General features: G+C 39.7%; 1 protein-coding gene across 2 annotated transcripts in view; it reads right to left on the bottom strand.

Moving 5' to 3' along the window:
* Window positions 1–461: 461 nt before the first annotated feature.
* The window catches only part of cry1b (cryptochrome circadian regulator 1b), a 28,538-nt gene continuing 6,185 nt past the window's right edge, over window positions 462–22,814 (bottom strand). Inside the window, exons 3-12 of one of the 2 annotated variants that reach the window (XM_048548445.2) lie at window positions 22,202–22,344; window positions 21,091–21,275; window positions 18,018–18,106; window positions 17,310–17,450; window positions 15,479–15,790; window positions 14,117–14,268; window positions 12,779–12,981; window positions 10,303–10,398; window positions 2,657–2,760; window positions 462–2,249 (exon numbers count right to left, since the gene is read on the bottom strand). In XM_048548445.2, coding sequence (XP_048404402.1) covers window positions 2,657–2,760; window positions 10,303–10,398; window positions 12,779–12,981; window positions 14,117–14,268; window positions 15,479–15,790; window positions 17,310–17,450; window positions 18,018–18,106; window positions 21,091–21,275; window positions 22,202–22,344 — 1,425 coding nt within the window. In that variant the 3' untranslated portion in view covers window positions 462–2,249. The remainder of the gene's footprint in view (window positions 2,250–2,656; window positions 2,761–10,302; window positions 10,399–12,778; window positions 12,982–14,116; window positions 14,269–15,478; window positions 15,791–17,309; window positions 17,451–18,017; window positions 18,107–21,090; window positions 21,276–22,201; window positions 22,345–22,814) is intronic. The other variant, XM_048548446.2, reaches the window with a different exon arrangement.

Raw genomic sequence — 22,814 nt, 5'->3', positions numbered from 1 at the left:
AGCAAAAGATGCCAGAAGAAATCTCTACTGAATTGCTTTACTGTGATCTCTTAATTATAAAACCTTGAAAGAAAGAAAGAAAGAAACAAACAAACAAACAAAATGTTCTGACAAAGGGTCATCATCAATTCAAAGTTAGCTCCACAGATGCTGCTGAGTTCTCAGCATTTTCTGTTTTTTTTGTTTTCCAGCATCTGCGGTATTTTGCATTTGTACACAGCATTCTCTATTTTTACATTTATACATACATAAAAATTGAAATCTTCAAACATACACAGAAAGATTGGTTTCATGTTCACAAATGCAGAATTCTGGTTCATTTTAATTTCTCATTTCCTCCTCTACTATCCTAACAGCATTCCATTTGGCCTACCATACTGGCCCAATCCCAATGTGGCTACTAGAGAAGATTAAAAAGCCAAACATTAATGCATATGAACAGAGAACAAGGAACAGAAACATTTCAATATAATATTTTATTCAATTTTAAAAAAACATTTTCCAGTTACAAAAACGGGAGAACAGAGAACTCAGCAGGTCTGGTATCATCTGTCGAGAAGGGTCACTGGATGTGTTAACTTTCCAAGATGCAGCCAGTGCTGAGTTTCTCCAGCAATTTCTGTTTTTGTTTCAGATTTCCAGTATCCACAATTTATTATTTTCCAGTTTGTGTTTTGACAGTTTCACTAGATGCAACACAAATATTTAAAAGACAAAAAGACAGCGAGGGTCTGTGTTCACCCTACAAATAATTAGGGAGTCAGTCTGCACTGTAGCATTCATTTTCATATATAGACTGATGATACCCAGCGCTACCTCATCACTCCCTCTCTCAGTCTGTCCATTGTGACTAATGTGGCAAACTTCTTGTCTGGCAATTAGTCATGGATGTGCATAATTGTTCCAGTCAAGGGATGGGTAGAGAAGTGAGACTAGTTGCTCAAAGTCAAACCTTGTTTTATAATGCTCCATTAAAGCACAGTGGAATGTTTAATTGCATTAAACGTGCTATATAGATGCAAAGTGCTGTTGCTATTCAGTTAGCTTATTTTTTTCTGCAAGCAATTATGATTATACATTTTTTCCACTTGATCTCTTAACACCAACACCAGGATATTGTGGGTTTCGTGAACTGCTGTCAGATTCGAATAGGGGTCAAAAGCCTACACAGCCTGAGGTCTGTGATTTTTCTGAAGTGTCTAAATAATAAGTGGATGGTAAGCCCATTCTCTGTTTAAGGACATCGGACAGACTCAGAAATGGAGGGCCAAGTGGAAGTTCTCTCTACAATATTTTACAAATCAGAAATAAGAGGGGACCAGCAGTGGGGTCACCATTTTTGAGGAGTGTACCCCTTCTCAGGCCAGCCTGTCACTTCAGCTACATCCAGGCTTTAAGGGAGGCTTGCAAGCTTGCCTGTATGCTGCACTGCCTTGGCTCCCACTCTTAAAATTTTGCTGTTTAGGCATGTGCCTTCAGTTGACTGGATGATCTCCCAGCACTTGCACAAACCAGACGGCAAACCAGAAAATAGCGGTCAGCTTCTGACAAAGGCCCAACAGGAGCTGGAGATCAAGCCCTAAATTTCCTGCATAGAACTTTTATAACTATTTTCAGCATTTAAGAGTCTGCATGTCATCCTTTCATACAATCTTGTCTAAGTTTGTACTGACTGGTGCAGACTCAATGCCTTCATGTGGATAGCAGCCAAATGCTAGCTAGCTTCAATTTTAAAAAAACGCCAGCCAGTCAGACCTGATTGAAGTGGGTGTGGGCATGGACGTGGGGGACCCACACAGGAAGGAGTAGGTCAACTATGAGACCCAAGGCTTAAAAAGGGACTAAAACATTTTCTTGTTTGAAGGTAGTTCACAATCAAATGCTCTACTTGAGCATCCACTTTAAAAAAAAATCAGAATTTAATGCTAAATTATTTAAATATTTATGAATGGATTATTATAAAAATAGATGTCTGTCACTAAACAGGCCATCAATAATTTAGTGTTTTCACTTCAGATATTCAAATGAAATATTTACAGCAGGACCTTTCATTCCAATTTTCTAGCAATAATCATTTTTATCAAAATGGAGTCAAACATATAAATGTATTTTCCAATCTTCCTTTCCATATTTCACATCATTTCTTTCCATAAAAATAAATAAAGTCCAGGTTGCTCAATCTGTACTCTAACCTTTCCCATTTGTAATTCTTCCTTGTATCCTTTTATTTTTCCCTTTTTCCAAGTGCCCTGAAAGAATAACAAACATGGAATTTAGCAACGTGCCCAGCTCAACTGTTCATTCTGCTCTAAGGGGCATCTGAAAGTAATTTCTAAAATATTCAATCCAAAGCTTTAATTCCTTAGATTGAATTTGCAGCTGATTTTAAAAACAATAAACGCAAACACTTTTCATTGCTTTTCTTGACTTTGTACCAAGCTAATAGGTAGCAGAATCTCACTTGACCCTACACATTCATGCCAACACTGACATTACATTGGTTAATGGATAAAGTAGTATTGGGAAAGGCTGGGAATATTTGGGGCCACGTGCTGGTAAAGGAGATAAAACACCAAGGTGAACTTAATGGTCGCTCACCGGTCATAACATTTGTATCTAAAAATGACTTGTACTGAGGGTGCCTGAATGTCCTTACCTAGTCACTGCTCTGCCTCTGAATTTTAGGTTCTACTCCTGGTATTCCTTCACCAGGACTGGTCTGTTTTCCAGAACTTAGACTGCTACCCAAGAAACTCTTGCCTGAAACACAAGAACGGTCACGACAGCTAAAATCAAGCTTACTTTAAATGAAAAATGTCCCTTCAGTGCCATGTTTATGTTTCCACAATAAAACACTGAACAAGCTACAAGTCTCTGTGCAATGCAGATACTGTCCCTTGTGCATTCTTATCCTGAGTGATCAGTTACACACAAACTGGGTATTACATTTTAATATAGTTTGTACAGCTGGCTACGTGAGACAGCACTGAAGTAGAAACAGATTGGCGAAAAGGAACAGATTCATTTAAATTTGAAATTGTATGCATACGTTTATTTTGTGGCACTTGGTGAACAGGGAAGTGGCAACATAATTCAATCAACTTGCACATCACTCAAAATCAGAAAATATTGATCTGGTGACACAAAGTTTAATGGGTATATTTTTTGATAGATTCTTTATATATTTGAAATCCATTTTAGTGATTTTTTGTTTGAAAAATTTATTTTGTTTACAAATAAACTTACATTCCTATTGGATAACAATAAACAAACTCATTCTTCAATAAGAAATAATGGGAACTGCAGATGCTGGAGAATCTAAGATAATAAAGTGTGAAGCTGGATGAACACAGCAGGCCAAACAGCATCTCAGGAGCACAAAAGCTGACGTTTCGGGCCTAGACCCTTCTTCAGAGAGGGGGATGGGGTGAGGGTTCTGGAATAAATAGGGAGAGAGGGGGAGGCAGACTGAAGATGGAGAGAAAAGAAGATAGGTGGAGAGTATAGGTGGGGAGGTACGGAGGGGACAGGTCAAGGAGGTGGGATGAGGTTAGTAGGTAGGAGATAGAGGTGCGGCTTGGGGTGGGAGGAAGGGATGTGTGAGAGGAAGAACAAGTTAGGGAGGCAGAGACAGGCTGGGCTGGTTTTGGGATGCAGTGGGGGGAGGGGACGAACTAGGCTGGTTTTGAGATGCGGTGGGGGAAGGGGGAGATTTTGAAGCTTGTGAAGTCCACATTGATACCATTGGGCTGCAGGGTTCACAAGTGGAATAGGAGTTGCTGTTCCTGCAACCTTTGGGTGGCATCATTGTGGCACTGCAGGAGGCCCATGAGGGACATGTCATCGAAAGACTGGGAGGGGGAGTTGAAATGGTTCGCGACTGGGAGGTGCAGTTGTTTATTGCGAACCGAGCGGAGGTGTTCTGCAAAGCGGTCCCCAAGCCTCCACTTGGTTTCCCCAATGGATACAGTATACCACATTGGCAGATGTGCAGGTGAACCTTTGCTTAATATGGAAAGTCATCTTGGGGCCTGGGATAGGGGTGGGGGCAAGTGTAGCACATCCTGCGGTTGCAGGGAAAGGTGCCAGGTGTGGTGGGGTTGGAGGGCAGTGTGGAGCGAACAAGGGAGTCCTTGACCGCGTCTCCCTCATTTCCCGCAACACATCCCTCACACGCCACAACCGCCCAAAGGAGGATCCCCCTTGTTCTCACACACCACTCCACCAACATCCGAATACAACGCATCAGCCTCCGACACGTCCGCCATCTACAATCCGACCCCACCACTCAAGACATTTTTCCATCCCCACCCTTGTCTGCTTTCCGGAGAGACCACTCTCTCCGTGACTCCCTTGTTCGCTCCACACTGCCCTCCAACCCCACCATACCCGGCACCTTCCCCTGCAACCGCAGGAAGTGCTACACTTGCCCCCATACCTCCTCCGTCACCCCTATCCCAGGCCCCAAGATGACTTTCCATATTAAGCAGAGGTTCACCTGCACATCTGCCAATGTGGTATACTGCATCCACTGTACCCGGTGTGGCTTCCTCTACATTGGGGAAACCAAGCGGAGGCTTGGAGACCGCTTTGCAGAACACCTCCGCTCAGTTCGCAACAAACTACTGCACCTCCCAGTCGCAAACCATTTCAACTCCCCCTCCCATTCTTTAGATGACACGTCCATCATGGGCCTCCTGCAGTGCCACGATGATGCCACCCGAAGTTTGCAGGAACAGCAACTCATATTCTGCTTGGGAACCCTGCAGCCCAGTGGTATCAATGTGGACTTCACCTTCAAAATCTCCCCTTCCCCCACAGCATCCCAAAACCAGCTCAGTTCGTCCCCTCCCCCCACTGCATCACACAACCAGCCCAGCCTGTCTCTGCCTCCCTAACCTGTTCTTCCTCTCACCCATCCCTTCCTCCCACCTCAAGCCGCACCTCCATCTCCTACCTACTAACCTCATCCCACCTCCTTGACCTGTCCGTCTTCCCTGGACTGGCCTATCCCCTCCCTACCTCCCCACCTATACTCTCCTCTCCACCTATCTTCTTTTCTCTCCATCTTCGGTCCACCTCCCCCTCTCTCCCTATTTATTCCAGAACCCTCACCCCATCCCCCTCTCTGAAGAAGGGTCTAGGCCCGAAACGTCAGCTTTCGTGCTCCTGAGATCATTCTTCAATAAATGTAGTTTCCCTGCTCTCCTTTCCTACAGCCACTAAGCAAATGGTGCAATTCCATTAACACCATTTGTTTTTGCCCAGTTGAGCCTCACTCACCCATTAAATTGACAGCATAAGCTCACACAGCTGAGCCAGAGCATTGCAACTAATAGCAGTGGTCCTACGCCTGAACCAAGAGACTTAGATTTAAGTAATAAGATGTAGGAGCAGAATCAGGCCATTCAGCCAAAAGAGTCGGCTCTGCCATTCAATCATGGTTGATCTATTTCTTAACGCCATTCTCCTGCCTTCTCCCTCTAATCCATCATCCCTTTACTAATCAAGAATCTATCTTAAATATTCTCAGTGACTTAGTCTCCTCAGTGGCAATGAGTCCCACAGATCCATCACCCTCTGGCTGAAGAAACTGCTCCTCATCTCAGCTCTAAAGGATCGTTCCTACGCCCTGAAGCTGTGCCCCAGGTCCTAATCTCTCCTACTAGTGGAAACATCTTCTCCAATTCCACTCCATTCAGATCAGTCGGTATTCTGTAAGTTTCAGTCAGATCCTCCCTCATCCTTCTAAACTCCAATACAGTCCCAGGTTCTCAACCACACCTCAACTGATGAGCCCTTCATCCCTGGAATTAGTCTTCTCAACCTCCTATGGACCCCCTTCATTGCCAGCACATCCTTATTTAGATAAGGGGCACAGAACTGCTCACAATATTCCAAATGTGGCCCGAGTAGAAACTTATACAGTTGGAGCTGTATATCTCCGTTCATGTATTCTAGCACTCTTGAAATGAATGCACAAAATGCATTTGCCTTCCTAACCACCAAGTGAACCCACACGTTAACCTTAAGAAAATCTTAAATGAGGATTCTCAAGTCCTTCTGCGTTTCAGGTTTCCAAAGTCTTTCCACATTTAGAAAATAGGCTACATCCCTATTCTTCCTCAGTACCAAAAACGTATAACCTCACATTTTGCCACATTGTAATCCATCTGCCCAATTTTCAGAGTTGTCCCTTTGTTTGTTGTGCCTGAAGTAAGATTCCTGACCCTTTCCATGCTTGGTCCTAATATTTGTTCTGGAAACTTTAGCCTCAGCTGAGTCCTCCCCTGTCCCCTTTAACTCTTTCCATAATTTTCCATGCAGCCACAAGCCCTACTCACAAGGATTCAGGTCCCAGCATGATTCAGTTGGAACCCATCCCATCGGAACAGCTCCCTCCTTCCCCAGTACAGATACCAGTGTCCCATGAATTCAACCAGTTTCTCCCACACCAACCTTTCAGTCTATGTTTACCTCTTTAATCTGGTTGAACCTGTGCCAGTTTGCTTGTGGCTCAGATAGTAATGCAAAGATTATCCTTTTTGTGGGTCTGCTTTTCAGTTTAGCTCCTAGATGCTCATATTCTCTTAGCATAATCTCTTTCCTCTTCCTACCTATTTCTATGTGGACCTCAACAACTGGATCTTTCCCTCCCCCGCCAAGTTCTTATGCAGCCTAGATGAGATATCCTGAACCCAGGCAACACAGATTCCAGAGGTCACAGTCATGGCCATAGAAAACAGTGCCAATCCCTGATTATGCTACCATGAATTACAACTACATTGCTCTTTGCTGCCCCATTTTAATTGGCTCCCTTTATCAAGGTGCTGTGGTCTATTTGCTCACCCTGAAATATAGCCCCAAGTCATCCTCACAGACAGCATGAGCCTCAAAGCTGTTAGCCAAGCTCAAGGGCTGAAGATCGTTCAACACTACTTCCAGGATCCCTCAACCTGCCTCGCTCATAGTCACACTCACTTGTCGCTGACCATGGACTGAATTTGAGGTGGTTAATCTAAGGGTGTGATTGCCTCCTGAAACACAACACCCAGGTAACCCTTCCCCTTCCTGATGTGTCATAGTATTTGAAGCTTAGACTCTAGCTTTGAGCCAGAGTTCCTCAAGCAACCAACAGTTGTCACAAATGTATTCCTATGAACCACAACAGGGTCTACAAGCTTCCATATCATGCAGTTACAACAGATCACCTGGCCTAATATCTCTATTGTAATTACTGAAATTGATTTACAAAAAAATTTTTATAGATTTTTAGCTTGTAGCCTGCAAATATTTTGCCTACATACCTTCAATCTGAAAGTAACACCGAACAGATAGTCAACCAAAGAACTACGATTTACCTCTCATGCTGGACCCTGAACCTGACCTTCAAATATCCTGTAAGAAACCTTAAAAATTAAAAGCCAAAAATAAGCAAAAAGTGTCATTCCCCAATGCACCAAATTCCCAAATTATATACTCACTCAGGCTATGTCTTGCTCTTGATGGGATCTCTCTTTCCTGACTATTCAAAGCTTAGTCCCACCTGCTCCAGATGGTGGAGATACCATGGCTGAACAGATTATTTAAAATATTTTAAATAAGTCCATTGGATGACACTGACAGCAATGAGGAACAGGAACCCTGGTTGGTCTTGCTGGCTGCTTGTGTCCGCACACGCACACGCGCACACACCCCATCACTCCACCCTACAGACTGAGCCACCAACTTAAATTGTTTTAAAGAAAATATCCTGAAGCAGTTTACCAAATGCAAAAGGCTCAGGTCAATAAAGAGTAGACTGCAATGAGACTCCACAGATTTACATTCAAAGTCAGTTCAAATTAAATTAAATTAAATTTTCAACTTAAAAGTACAGCATTTTTCCCATCTGAAAGAATGTTGCCACTTACTGCTACATATTATAAACCAGAAACACTTGGGCAAGAGAGTTTATCTTCAGATTAAACAAGCATTCTAGGGCAATTAAAAATAACAAATAAATGTTCTTTGCTGCATTCATAAAAAGAGTGGAACTGGGAGTGTCAAACTGCAATCCAAAACAAATTGCGTTTACTTCCAGGACCTGTATTGGTACAGAAGAATAAAAGGAAACATTTGAAGGCGGAATTCCAAAGAGTGGGTCCAGAAGACTGGAGAGACCACAGGTGGTGTGAAGCTTGTGTGCAGTAAATAGTACAGTTTATCTAAAGGCAAGTTTAGGGATGATAAATTTGAAAACAAGACAGCAAGGGAAACGGAGATAATTGTTAATCTGCAATACCTGAAAAAGGAGGGGAACAATGATACTTTAGTGAGAAGTTTAGGACATGACCGGCTGAATGGTAGGTAACCAGATTTTAAAAGAGACACAAAAAGGGTGGAACAAATATTTCAAACAGTTATAAATTCTTTGAAGAGGTGACCAAACACGTGGAAGAAGGTAGATCAGTGGATATGGTATACACAGATTTAAGTAAGGCGTTTGGTAAGATTCCTCATGGTAGGCCTCATGCAGAAGGTAAGGAGGCATGGGATAGGGTGAAATGTGGCAGATTGGATTCAGAATTGGCTGATCCTTAGACAAAGGGTGGTAACGGACGGAAAATATTCAACATGGTGCTCAGTCACGAGTTATGTACCACAAGGATCTGTTGTGGGACCTCTTCTATTCGTGATTTTTGTAAATGATTTGGATGAAGGAGTAGAAGGGTGAATTAGCAAGTTTGCGGACGATACAAAGGTGGATCAAGTTGTGGATAGTGTGGAGGGCTGTTCTAGGTTATAAAGGGATATTGATAGGATGCAGAGCTGAGAAGTGGCAGACGGAGTTTAACCCTGAGAAGTGTGAGGTGATTCGTTTTGGAAGGGCAAAATTGAAAGCAGAATACAGGGTTAACAGAAAGATTTTTGGCAGTGTGGAGAAGCAGAGGGATCTTGGGGTTCATGTAGACAGTTCCGTGAAAGCTGCCACCCAGGTGGATGGAGTTGTTAAGGCGGCATTATGGTGTGTTAGATTTCATTAATAGAGGGATTGAGTTCAAGATCCGTGAAGTTATGCTTCAGCTATACAAAAGCCTGGTTTGGCCACATCTGGAGTTCTGTGTCCAGGTCTGGTCGCCTCATTACAGTAAAGATGTGGAAGTGCTGGAAAAGGTGCAGAGGAGATTTACCAGGATGTTGCCTGCAATGCAGGAAAGGTCTTATGAAGACGAGTTGAGAGAGCTAGAGCTTTTCTCTTTAGAACGACCAAGGATGAGAGGTGACTTGATAGAGGTGTACAAATTGATCAGAGGTATAAATAGAATGGACAGCCAGAGTAGGTTTCCTAGGGTGGAGGTAGCTATTACGAGGGGGCACAGTTTTAAAGTGAGTGAAGGTGGATACAGGGGAGACGTCAGAAGTAGATTCTTTACTCAGGAGCGGTCGGGACGTGGAAAGCATTGCCGGAGAGGGTAATGGGGTCAGCCTCATTAGGGGCATTTAAGCGGCTATTAGATAGGCATATGGATGCTGATAGTATAAGGTAGGGGTAGGAGTTAGATAGACCTTAGGATTAGGGTAAAAGTTCAGCACAACATCGTGGGCTGAAGGGCCTGTACTGTTCTATATTCTGTGAAGCAGCACACTGTACATTAATTACAGTGGGCTCTGAATCATCTAAAGCAATTCAGCACCACTATTGAAATAATTTAAGAACCTTTGGACTTCTTAAATAAGCTATTAACTAATAGCAATAATATCTTGTGGTTTAGTATCATATTTTGTTTCAGTGCATCAGTGAAGCATCAAGGAATATTTAATTATTTTAAAAGTGCAATATAAATATATTTTGTTACTGCTATTTTCCAAAACCTATTTTATTCTAAATGTGGTAACTGGATTCAGTTACCACAAACAACAATGTTTGAGTTACATGATTCATTGAACAAAAATATTTAAGACTTAAAACAATATTAATCATATTCTCAAAAGGCTAATCAATTTATTTAAAGTAACTTGTAAATGATTATCAACCAAAAAAAAATGATCAGAACTGGGGAAGTCACATTCTATTTGGAAGTTAGCATCTGTGAAGAGACAATCAGAGTTGTCAGACCTGAACATTTCTAGCACTTTGTGTCTCTTTCAGATTTATAGCACCTTCAGTATTTTGCTTTTAAATGAACATTATACATGCTTATACAATGGAGCGTGCCAAGAGAACCTGAATGCACGCCTATTGGTAAAAGTATGGCTTCAGCCTCCAAATTGCTTCCCCATCCCAAAACCAGAAATCCAATCACTGAACTGATTTTCTACCTGCTATGCTACTGCATCCATGTGTGCTGTCTCCTTGTGAACATTCCATAGGTTCAGCACTTGTATTAGGGTTAGAAGGCACAGAAGCAAGAAGACCTAAAAGCAAGGTAAACTTTCATGAACAAAAGCTACCATTTAATGAATTACTGCATAATTTGCAATGTTAAACTAGACAGCAGATGTTTTCTGTAACTTGCACCCCATTAAAGGCTGACATTTCATTTATTGCAACACATTACTTATAGTTTGTTTCATTTCTGTATATTCTGTCTAACTGCTTGTGTTGATAAACACAACACAAAAATGTTTTTATTCTATTTCACACTGGACATGGTTGAAACAAAACTCCAAGAATACAGACTTGCCCTCTTGATAAATGTGATCCCAATCTTTATAGTCATAGAGATATACAGCACGGAAACAGACTCTTCGGTCCAACTCATCCATGCTGAGCAGATATCATAGATAAATCTAGTCCCATTTGCCAGCATTTGGCCCATATCCCTCCAAATCCTCCCTATTCATATACACCTCCAGGTGCTTTTTAAAATGTTGTAATTGTATCAGCCTCCACCACTTCCTCTGGCAGTTCATTTCATACATGCAATACCCTCTGTGAAAAAGTTACCCCCTCAGGTACCTTTCAAATCTTTCCCCTCTCACCTTAAACCTATGCCTGGTAGTTTTGGACTCCTCCAACCCAGGCAAAAGACCTTGTCTATTTACCCTACCCATAACCACATGATTTTATAAACCTGTATAAAGGTCACCCCTCAGCCTTCGACACTCCAGGGAAAATAGCCCCTCTCTATTTAGCCTCTCCCTATAGCTCAAACCCTCCAACACAGGAAACATTCTTGTAAATCTTTTCTGAAATCTTTCAAGTTTTACAACGTCCTTCCTATAGCAGGGTGACCAGAATTGCACACAATATTCCAAAAGTGGCCTAACCAATGTCCCGTACAGCCACAACATAACCTCCCAACTTCTCACTTTTAGATATTTATATATACTTAAAAGTGATCTCTCTTGTGGGACCGTCTTCAGTCTCCAACAGAAAGCACAGTCCACATCACTGTGCTAGGGTAGAACTGCATTCTGTGACAATTCGCATAAAGGGACAGTCCCCCTTTAAGATAAATGGACTTGAGGATATGCCTACGTTGTTAAGTAATAATCAACGTGGCATACCTGTTTCTGAATGGAACAAAAACCCTGTAGTTTGTTTTAGAACAGAAACAGAACTAGCCTGAGGAATGGCTAGAGCAGCACAATGTGCAAAACATGTTTCCTTGTGAAAGATAAACACCATTAAAGGTAATTAATCTATTCCTTTTTTTAAAAATCAGTAATAGTGAAAGCAAATACATTTGCACGGGAAGACTGAATTCAGGTCCCAATCAAAGCTAATAAATATAGAGATTGTTCTACAGATAAATTTTTCAGACATTGCTGGTGATCACCCCCTTTTCAAAATCGGCACAGACAGCAATGCAAAATGGGAAGATGGACTTGTGAGCACATCACTTGTTGATGTCAATGCAAGGAATATGATGTCATACACTTTCTGAGTAACAACCTGAAAATTGTATCTCCTAGCACTTTGGGATCATAGCTGTCAAAAAAAAATACACCTGGTCAGGAGAACTAGTCATTATGAAAGGCCAACAACCTGAGTGGACAAAACAATAAAGATAACAATATCTCATCCCAAACCAAATAGGGTTACTAACAATGGGTCTAAACAGTGAGCTGACTCAATATGATAAAGTGTCCTTACAAATATGTTGGGAGATTCAAAAGCAAATACACTAATTTATATAGGATCAGATTGAGTTTCCATTGAGATTAATTGAGATTCAATTTGCAAGCATTCAGAAAATTGGTTGAAGAAGAGTAAAGGAGACTGAGATTACTGACTGAAGATCACAGCAGGAATTTAGTTTCAGATCCAGATGAGGTCAATATCCAAGCAAACTACAAGTTTCGGCTACTTCTTCCGTTTGCTTGTAGTATGGTCTTTGGATGATATCAAGCTACTATGGTGTGCCTTAAAGATAGCTTACGTTTAGGGATTGCCCTGTAGTGGTTTGGTGGAAGCTCCCTACTTCCAGTGAACTATTTCACCCGACACCCAGGCAAAACGTTTGGCATCAGATCAGGCAAACACTTATCAATATATCAGAAGGAAAAAAAAGAGACTTCAAGTTAATTAATTCAAGGTTGCTAAATTGGAAACAAGGCATCTAAATGACTGTTGGGTAATTTAAACAGGTTGTTCACGGGACCAAACTCACTGGTCAAGCAGCAATGAATCCATATTTTCAATTCACAATTGCCATCTGTAGAAAGCTTTCTTCAGGTCTTGAGTCTTTGATCTGCAAGTTGTTCTATAACTGCTTAACGTTATTAAAGGAGAACATTAACATTATTGAAAACAGACTATAATAAAGAAAAAGGTTACTTCTGTCCTCACCCAGGCCTCTGTAGCGAGAAAACTGCTGGTAGATTTGCTTCATTCGTTCAATATTCAGGCGACTGGCTTCAGCGTGGTTCACAATGGGTTTTGGATAATGAACACCAATGATGCATTTTGCAGCTTTCTGTACACTCTCTGGAGCATTCCAAGGATCATAGATATGTTTGGCAGGAAAACCTCTGAGGACTGGCAGGTACCGCCTAAAAATACAACCAGGACTTGCACTCAGTAGAAAGCCAAAACCCATACATCTTATGATTGTAAATCATACATTTTTAATGTGAAACTTCTAAACAAGTGATGATTCAGATATAATTCAAAAAGGTTGTACTTCAGAAAGAAAAACATATTTCATAGTGATCAATTTCACATCCAAGTCAAACCCAGGTTTAAGATAAAACATCTTACCATCTAAGTCAACTCGCCCAGGTATAAAAACATAATTACTGATACAATTCAAATAGCACATCATTGAAAGTGACTGATCAGCTCATTGCATCTGCATTAGTCAATACATGAAGTGTCAGGACTGCCACCTCACTGGTTTGTGGGGTGTTCCTTTTTCTCTAATTTTGGTGGCAAGTATAGTTTTTGACCTGGCAACTGCAACAGCAAAATAATGGAAGAGGGCAGATTCCAGTCCTGTGAAACTATAACTCATAACAAAGTCAATCTTACTTTTTGGCTTTAAGCTTAATCTTAGAAAATACTTTTTGATGAGCATATGGAATACACTATATATGTGTTATAGTTTTGCTCTTCCTGGTCAAAAATAGAATATTTTTCAACACATGATAGAAAGCGAGAGATATCAAATCTTTGCAACTATAGCAGAGGAGAAAACCACAGATGGCTGGAAAGGGTGCAAGACTTTGTCAATGATCAAGAGTACGAGAGTGGAGGAATCATCGGTGATGGCATTTGAGATTACACAGAGAAGAGATACAGAGAGGACAAGAAAGCAATGAATTTTAAGGACAGATACATGAAGAAAATTAAAATAAAATAAATGAGAATGAGAAGTCACTCAGTTGAAACTATGAGAGGTAAACATGGGAGGGAAATGGGTGATAATTGGGGTTTTATAGAACACACATACCACACAAAAAGATAGTCAAGGTATGAGTAAAACAAATTGACTGACTCGTTGATAGGGCCCTTATCACCACTGCTGGGTTGGGTAGGGAGATTTGGCAAAAATAAAAACAAGCAGGGAAGCTTTGGTAAGGGCCATCCATGAACGAAGCTTCATAGTAAACCTGGATGTGGTACCACCAGCCCAGGTGATATCCTTCAAATATTTTTCTATCTTCAGAACAGATATACGTTAAGTACCTGATATAATCTCCATTGGGGTCGGTTCTACGTCCGAAACCCACAGGACAGTAGCAATGAAAAAACTGTTGGAAGAAGGAGCTGCAGGACAGCCACATCCAACTTCCAGCATTCACACTCCAGTCAGCATCCAGTAATAACTCTTCAAATACCTATATAAAAACAAGCATAACAATGAGCAATTAAATCTAGAACAGCACCACAATATTTTGTTCACAAATTCTTTTAATATTGTATTAGAAAGACACTTGAAATCCCAACAGTAAACTTAACAATTTGTGTTCCTAATACAAAGCTGTTTATGATTATTATCAATTTATGATAGTAATTGATTTGGCCACAGAATAAAACTGCCCATTTCTGCTCTGAGTTCTGTATCAGGATAATGAATTTGTTAATTGTAGCCTGTGTATAATTTTGAGAAATATCAGTCTTTGGAAAACCCAGTTTTCAAAATTATGAACTCTTTATCAAAGTGAATGTTTCTGCACAGTTTCAGTGACCTACTGCTTTCGTTGGTTTCTCAGTCCAAAATATTTGCATAACTTATTGAATGTCTTGATGACATGAGCCAATGTGAGAACAGTGGGGAACTGCTGAAAGGGAAAGAAGATCAGACAAGACGTGAGCTAAGCTCCAAATGCAGATGAGGTTGCTGCATGTAAAACTGCAGTAGCTAAGTAGTGATGTCCTACATGGTCAAAACACCCCGGCAACATTAACTTGCTAATTTTACACTTAAACTTGTGACAGCCGGGCAAAGCACTTGATTGTTACTACCCAGTAAACCAAATTTCAACAAGAAGTACACTGCTTTCAGTCAAAAATATGGAGCACACAAAATAAATGTGAGATGAGTGTACAAGCATTCTGTATAGTAAATTACAAGTTGCTTCAGGCAAAGCACACTGACAGATCACTGGAGAGTAACAGTGCATGCCTATATTGTAAGCAATGCCATCAGCTAGGAAAGGCAATGGCCTAGTGGTATTATTGTTAGATTGTTAATCCAGAGACCCAGATACCATCCTGGGTTAGGATCCTGACATGGCAGATGGAGGAAATTGAATTCAATAAAATGTCTGGAATTGAGAACCCAATGACGATCATGAATCCATTGTCAACTGTCAGAAAAAACCTGGTTCACTAGTGTCCTTTAGGGAAGGAAGCTGCCATCCTTACCTGGTCTGGCCTGTATGTGACTCCAGTCCCACTGAACTGCTCTCTGCGCAATTAGGGGTGGAAAATAAATGCTGTCTAGCAAGTGACATCCTCATCCCATTAAAGAATAAAAAGAACTGTAACAAAAAGGACAACTGAGAATAGGAAACCTATCTTTACTTTCGACCATAATTTAGTCACCTTCATTCCTTCTTCCCAGCTAATCCAGAGATCACCTCTTGTTAAAAAGCAAGCCACTGCATGACGGGCTAAGTGATGGATCCATCCTTCTTGACGCAGCTGTGTCATTATTGCATCGATCCAAGGAAATCCTGTCCTCCCTTCTGCCCACTTAGCCAGAGCCTCAGGATTCTGGTCCCACGGAACTTGGACACAAATCGGATTTCCTTCCATTTTATCAAACCTGGGGTTGTTAGTAGCCGCTGCATAGAAGAATTCACGCCACAATAGCTGCCCATACAGGGAGAGTGGAGGGGTGCTGTTTTTCTTCACCTGTTGAAAAAGGAGGGGAAGTTCTCAACATGTACACATTGTTCACTCGCTATAATATATGTTGATAAGTTCACTTCAGGCATAGTACATCTATGCAAATTCAAATACAGATGCCATGAATGAAGGAAATGGTTAACTTTTATTTTCTTGTAATGTGGGAACAAAGCCAACAATCCGTTGCAGTTTTCTGCCCAGTTATCCCTTGAGAGCCGGCCACCCAGTAGTAGGAATCAGACCAGAGATCAATTTTATTCCCACTTGTAAACTTCTTGCAACTCTGGAGAGTTCCCTGATTATTAAGACTCCTATCTCAACTTATTTTCAGATGTTTCTCTGCCAACAAAATGATCTAACACTCGACCCAGTACTTCCCAGCTCCCACAAAGCAAAAATAGACTCAAGCATTTACTACATAATTCCAATCAGGTACATAGGGAAGTAAAGATTACATTTCATTCCAATTGATGGAAGAAACACAAGCAGGCAAAGAGAAAAGGTTGCCAAGAATCTTTTTACGTACAGCATTGTGTGAATTATAATCTCCAATGACAGCTCTGCTGTAATTGAGTCTGGTGGACCCAAATTTCAATGGCACTTTTGATATAGGTAGCTGCCAATGACAGGTAACATCAAGCCTACTGATATTTCTACTCCACTGTACATGTAATGAAACTTCAAATTTATTTTGCAAAGTGACAGGAAGAGTAAGAATTCAGAGTAGTACTACGTGCACTTGGTGCAATATATTGGGCGAGTGAGTCAAGTATGAAAGAATATATCTTAATCCATACCAGAAGCTACTTTCATTTTCTTCATTCAAGATTCTATACAATTATAATTAAATCAACAGATGCAAGTGGATAGAGACACAGAGGAACCAGCTGTCTGGAAAGAACCAGTAAAATTATTATCAAAGTCATATCATAATCCAGCAGTGATGTTTTGTGAACTAAGCTTAAGTGCAAAAGATTTGATTTGATTTCTTATTGTCACATGTACCAAGATACAGTGAAGAAAAGTACTGTTTTTCAATTAACCAGGAAATTCATACCCTACTTATGTACATTAGATTAATACAGCAGAATGCAATATACCGTTTTAGATCTACAGAAAAGGTGCAGAGAAAGATCAACTCCAATATAAGAGATCCATTGATAAGTCTGATAACAGCAGGGAAGAAGCTGTTCTTAAATATGTTGATACATTTTTGTATAATTATTAGCCTAATAAATGATTTAGCTTTTAAATTTCAGCCAGCTCTGCCTGATTCTATTATGTATTAACATCAAGGATGTTTTTTCCCCCTCAATAATGTAAGCTACCAAGTTGCTTCTCCCAAATAGCAAACAGCCTAGTCTTTTTGAGGAAGCGAATAAAGATGGAAATTCACAGTTGCAGTCAGTATAAATGACATTATAAAAGGTTTCCTGCAAATCCCATAAGACTTCAGGGTTGACAAGTTGTAACAATCATTTTGTGCACTTCACAGCTAATTCTGGTGTATCCTTACAAACTGTACCTTCTTATACAAGTCAGTTAGCTTAAAATAAAAGAGGCGACATGACAAACAACCAAATCGCAGGTATGGACTTAGCCCAGTAGGGCTTGCATGAAGTGAAGTGGAGTTCATTCGTGGTCTTTCGAAGTTTGCAACCCAGGCCTGAAAAGGAAAAGAACAAAATTGGAAAGATATGATAAAAACAACCTACTCATTAAGTTTCTATCCTGAAGAAATGCAAAGTAAATTCATTAGCTCTAGGAAATACAGGTAAAACATTCAATATATTCACACGCCAAGTAGTTAATCATTTTATAGTACTACCGCAATATTTTCAATCTATGTCTAGAAGACAATCTGCAAAATATTAGTAACATTTCCAGTGACATTGTTCAGAAAATTGGGCCAGTGTCTCACTGTCAAAAAGTTCTTTTATTAGCCTACAACAAGAGTAATAATGTGCCAGTAAATCAACAAATTGAGGATAAGCTGACAAAGCTAATGATCCACTGTAGAGCCATTTCTGCACTTAGGTAGCAACCAAGAACATTAACAGAGCACAAAAAACATTATTGGTTCAACCAGCTCATTATTTTACATCATCCAGTCAAACTTGTAAAACCAGAGGGATTTCAAATATATTTCACTGTAAAATACTTCAGAAATTTAATATGCCATCCCTAGCTTTTATTGATTTAATTTTCCTTTCACAGTAAGTTTTCTTCTTACTTTTCTCTCCAAATGTCTTTCTAATCTTGCAAGGGCCTCTGTTTCACCACCTGGCCATACAGCTGAAGGAAGCCCTTCTGTATCAAAACCTAAGAATAGAAAAGCAGGATTAAGTCTTCTTCTACTGTAGAGATAAATAGATAGAGAAGAATGTCTAGGAGTCCTCCCCAGTGTCACACAGACCTAGCTTTGATTTTCAGTCTCTGCTGATTTAAGACTTGATAGGATTAGAGTCACAATTCATCTCATCACCTCAAGAACAATGATAAATTAGAGGAAAAAGTAGGTCAGGATTCCAACTCACAAACTATTACTGAATAGATATGTTACAGAATCGATCAGACTTAGGTTTGATATTGTGCAGTTAAAGTAAGTTACATTCACCATTGCTGCCTAACACAATGACTACTTAGGTGTTGTTGAAGGAATCAGTTTATGGAACCCAAGAAAAGTATAAGTAAAAAGTTGCTAAGGCGAATTTCCTCACATGATTTGGTAATGCAAATCTAATTGGTAACACTACCAAATTTAGCAATGACAGAAGACGGAGATTAAAAACAAACTGTTGTAAGTCAAGCAGAAGTCATATTAGACGCAAAGCATTAACACATTCTCTCCATGGATGTTGCCAGATCTAAGTATTTTCAGCACTGTTTTTACTGCAGATTTCCAGAGTCCACAGTATTTTATACCTTATCACAAAAATTTATTAATTAATTACATACTGTATAGGTAGGTTGCAGAAATTGGTTATAAATATCAATGGGTATCTTAGATGAAATTAATCATTGACCTGGTTACTGAAAAGATACATTGCTGGAGTTAATACAATGAGAATTCCTTGCATATTCTTGACAACCAAAAAATACCGACTTCCTCAGGGAAAAATGGGACAGTTGTAAATGCATCGATGATCCAATAATTCTCATTTTGATCAAAGCAGATTAAATCAGACTCAGTAATGATTTAATTCTGCTAACTTTAAATATGCTTAAAAAGAGAAGTTAAGAGGTTAATGTATGAACAAGTGGAAAGGACACACTAGAACTGCATGTAGAGATCACACAATGGTCAGTTTGGTTTATTTCCTGATCATCTGTTGAGAATACCATTGAGGTATATATATCAGAGCAATGTAAAATAGGGATGGACCAAAAAATAGGAAACATATTTAGTGCATTTCTTTTGCAAGACGGAATTATCAATCTCACTTCATCATTATATTTTTATTGACTGACAACCAGACTTCACATTTATTTAAATTTCTTAGAAATCATGTTTAATTAACTGATTGGAATTCTTTGAAGAGGTAACAGAGAGATTTCATGAGGATAATGTGATCTATATGGGCTTCCAAAAATCATTTGATACAGCATCGCACAACAGATTGCGAGTAGAGTTACAGCTCATGAAATAAAAAGTACAATAGCAACAGGGATACAAAACTGGCTCAATGATAAGCAATAGTAAAATTTAATAGAGATAATAGGAACGGCAGATGCTGCAGAATCCAAGATAACAAGGTACAGAGCTGAATGAACACAGCAGGCCAAGCAGCATCTTAGGAGCAGGAAAGCTGACATTTCTGGCCTAGACCCTTCAGTCTAATCACACTTACCACCGATGGAACTCTGTCCAGATTCTGAAAAAGAGTCTCGGCCCGAACTGTCAGCTTTCCTGCTCCTAAGATGCTGCTTGATCTGCTGTGTTCATCCAGCTCTACACCTTGTTATCTAGTAAAATTTAGTAGATATTTTTCAGGCTGGAAGATTTTAGTGGAGTTCCTCCGGGGTCAGTATCAGCACACTTGTTTTTCCTAATTTATATTAATGATCTAATTCTGGGGAGTGCAGGGTACAATTGCAAGAAGCCTGCAGACAAAAATAAACTTGCAAACATTGTAAATAGTGAGGACAGTGTAAAACTTCAAAAAGGAACATTGACAAGTTGGTGGAATGGGCAAATAGGTGACAGATGAAATTCAATGCAGAGAGCTGTGAGATAATACATTTTTGTGGAAAGAACATGAGATAGTATCGCATAAAAGGATACTATTCTAAAGGTGTTCTGAGCAGAGATACCCGAGCGTTTGCAGAAGTCAATAGAAGTAACAGGACAGTTGGAGAGCGCAGTTAATAAAGCATTCGGCTTTATTGATAGTGTCATAGTGTACAATAGCAAGGAGGCAATGTTGAACTTGTCTAAAACCCTAGTTAGACCTCAGCTTGTGTATTGTGTACAATGTGGGTACCACACTTCTGAAAGGAGAACACATTGGAAAGAGCGCGAGAGGTTTATGAGCATATTTCCATGAATGAGAAACTTTAAGAGAATAGCTCTGAGAAATTGGAACTGTTTCCCTGAAAAAAATTTAGAACTAAGAGGAGATTTGTTTGGAGTTTTCAAAATTATGGAGGTGTCTGAATAGATAGGAAGAAACAATCCCTACTCAAAAGGACCTGTAAATGTGCAGATTTAAAAGAGATTTGCAAAAGAAGATAAAATCGACATAAGAAATATTTTTCACACAGCCAATTGTTTGGGTCTGGAATGTACTGCCAGGAAGTGAGAGGGCAGACTCAACTGAAGCATTCAACAGGGCATGAACGCATTATGTGGCAAGAGCAGGAGAATGGCAGCAAGATGTAATTTTTATTCAAGAACCAGTACAAACACAATGGGCTAAATCGCCTCCTTTTGTATAGGAAGAAATCTGGGATATTGTGCGGTCCAGACCCGGAAGAAATCTTCTAGTTGAGGCAGAATCAATGCACGAAACGACAATGATAATATGCAACAGCAACATAATGGCCTTCTCATTCTCCACAGTTCTAAATCTTCCTTCGCTCAACATTATTTACCCAATTTCCTCAAGTTTTTTAAAAAATGCTACTCCATAGAGTAACAAAGTGTGGGGCTGGACGAACACAGCAGGCCAAGCAGCATCTTAGAAGCACAAAAGCTGACGTTTCGGGCCTCGACCCTTCATCTACTCCAAAGAGTTATTGTTTAGTTTACTCTTTGGGCAACGCAACTGGCCTGAAATCAGTTATGAAATACTTTTGGCTCATACCCAGTTCTTCGAGAGATGGAACTCCATATTTGTCATCATGGTCATCAAGGACTGGCGTTATACATTTTCCCATGCCCTCAGCTGTGATTGTTTCCACAGGCATTTCTATTGACTCCATTTGACTTATAAGCGTCTGGAAATGCTTGTACGTTAGAGGAGGCTGTCCACCATTGCGCTCTATAATCCTGTCAAAAGAAACCATTTCATCAACTAATTAGGACTTTTGTACCATTAATTCATATCAAACAGAAACTAATTAAATCTGTTTTAAATGAATTCACATCATTTTCATAATTTACATCAACTTGTCTGAAAAAATTAGTAATTGTGAAGTTTTAAAAGAAAGTACACTAGCATTGGGGAAAAAAAAAATCAACCAATGCTCTTTGTAACATCTGCTAAACATTGATGATAGAGTTAACCTTGTGAGAATATGCCTGCTACTTCCTGAAGTTAAAAAGGGGACAATCAAAATAGTATCCAATTTATTAAAAGGTAACAAAGTTAATGTCAAAGACAAGTTCTATTGTATCACTACTTTGCACAGTTTCTATTGTGAGAAACTGCAAATGAGCAACGTAATTCCTCCAGCAGCATTCCATGTCAACTACCACACACTACAAGTGAATCACTTTACCCTTCTAAAAATCCACAAAATGATTCATACACATACACCACTTCGGAGGATTATTATTAATGTCCAGATAAAGATAATAAAGGACACAGTCAACACTTGATATGTTGAGCAGGCTGTGTGTCATTGTTACTTTGTTTTAGAACATCATAAAAGGAATAACAAATTGAACAATAACGTCATGATATTTTTCAATGCAGATTCAAAATAAGTGGAAAATTCTATTTTAAACACTGAAAGTTTACAATCCGACATTAAATTATCATCTGTAAGTACTCAGTCTTTTAACAAGATATATAGATTTGTTATAGATATCAGTGACAGCTTCTGAACAATGGGTAACAAATGCAAGAAATGAGGACACATACTCAACAGATCTCCTAAAGTGACCTTTTGTTTTCAAAAATGTTTCTTACACTGGGTCAATTACATGACCAGAACCTTGCATGCAATCTTGCAGACACTTAAAAACCTTACATGTCCAAATCATACAGCGTGTGTGAAATCTGCACAATCACTTCTACTCCTGCCTCAATGGCCAACTTCTTGATAGCTGCATCTCGCTCCTTGCTGAAGGGTTCAGAGTCATATTCAAAGGTAAGACGAGAAATATTCCATTCCTAAAGAGATTTAAATAATTAAAAAAACTGTTAGCTTTATATTTTTGTGACATTTGAGGTTTTTCAGCACTTATATGGAGTTAAACACTTCCTTGGGGCAGTAATTCTTATGTTACAAGTTTTGCATTGTTTTTGGAACTTTAAAAAGATTAAAAACAAACATACTTTAAAAAGGAGGAAGGAGAGAGAGTTTTCAGGAGAGTCACCACCTGGTAAGGTCAGAGACGGAGATTACATAAGGCTCGGAGATCAACTTTTTATGAAGCAACTATGTAGTTTCACAGCTGTTAGACGGAAATTGCACAGGGGCTCTGGAGAACAAACAGGCAGTGCATAGTCATAGCTGACATGAGGTCTAATATTCAGCTTCACCGTAGCTGCAGTGTTAGCAGCCACTGCCTGAAACTATAGAAGTGGAAGACCTTTGATTTTGATTTTAAGACTTATGAAACATCTAAATCTTAATCTGT

The sequence above is a fragment of the Stegostoma tigrinum genome, chromosome 18 (assembly GCF_030684315.1).
Source record: "Stegostoma tigrinum isolate sSteTig4 chromosome 18, sSteTig4.hap1, whole genome shotgun sequence".
In the NCBI taxonomy this organism is placed as follows: Eukaryota; Metazoa; Chordata; class Chondrichthyes; order Orectolobiformes; family Stegostomatidae; genus Stegostoma; species Stegostoma tigrinum.
Note: the sequence above shows the minus strand (reverse complement) of the source record. Positions and strands in the feature narration are given on the sequence as shown.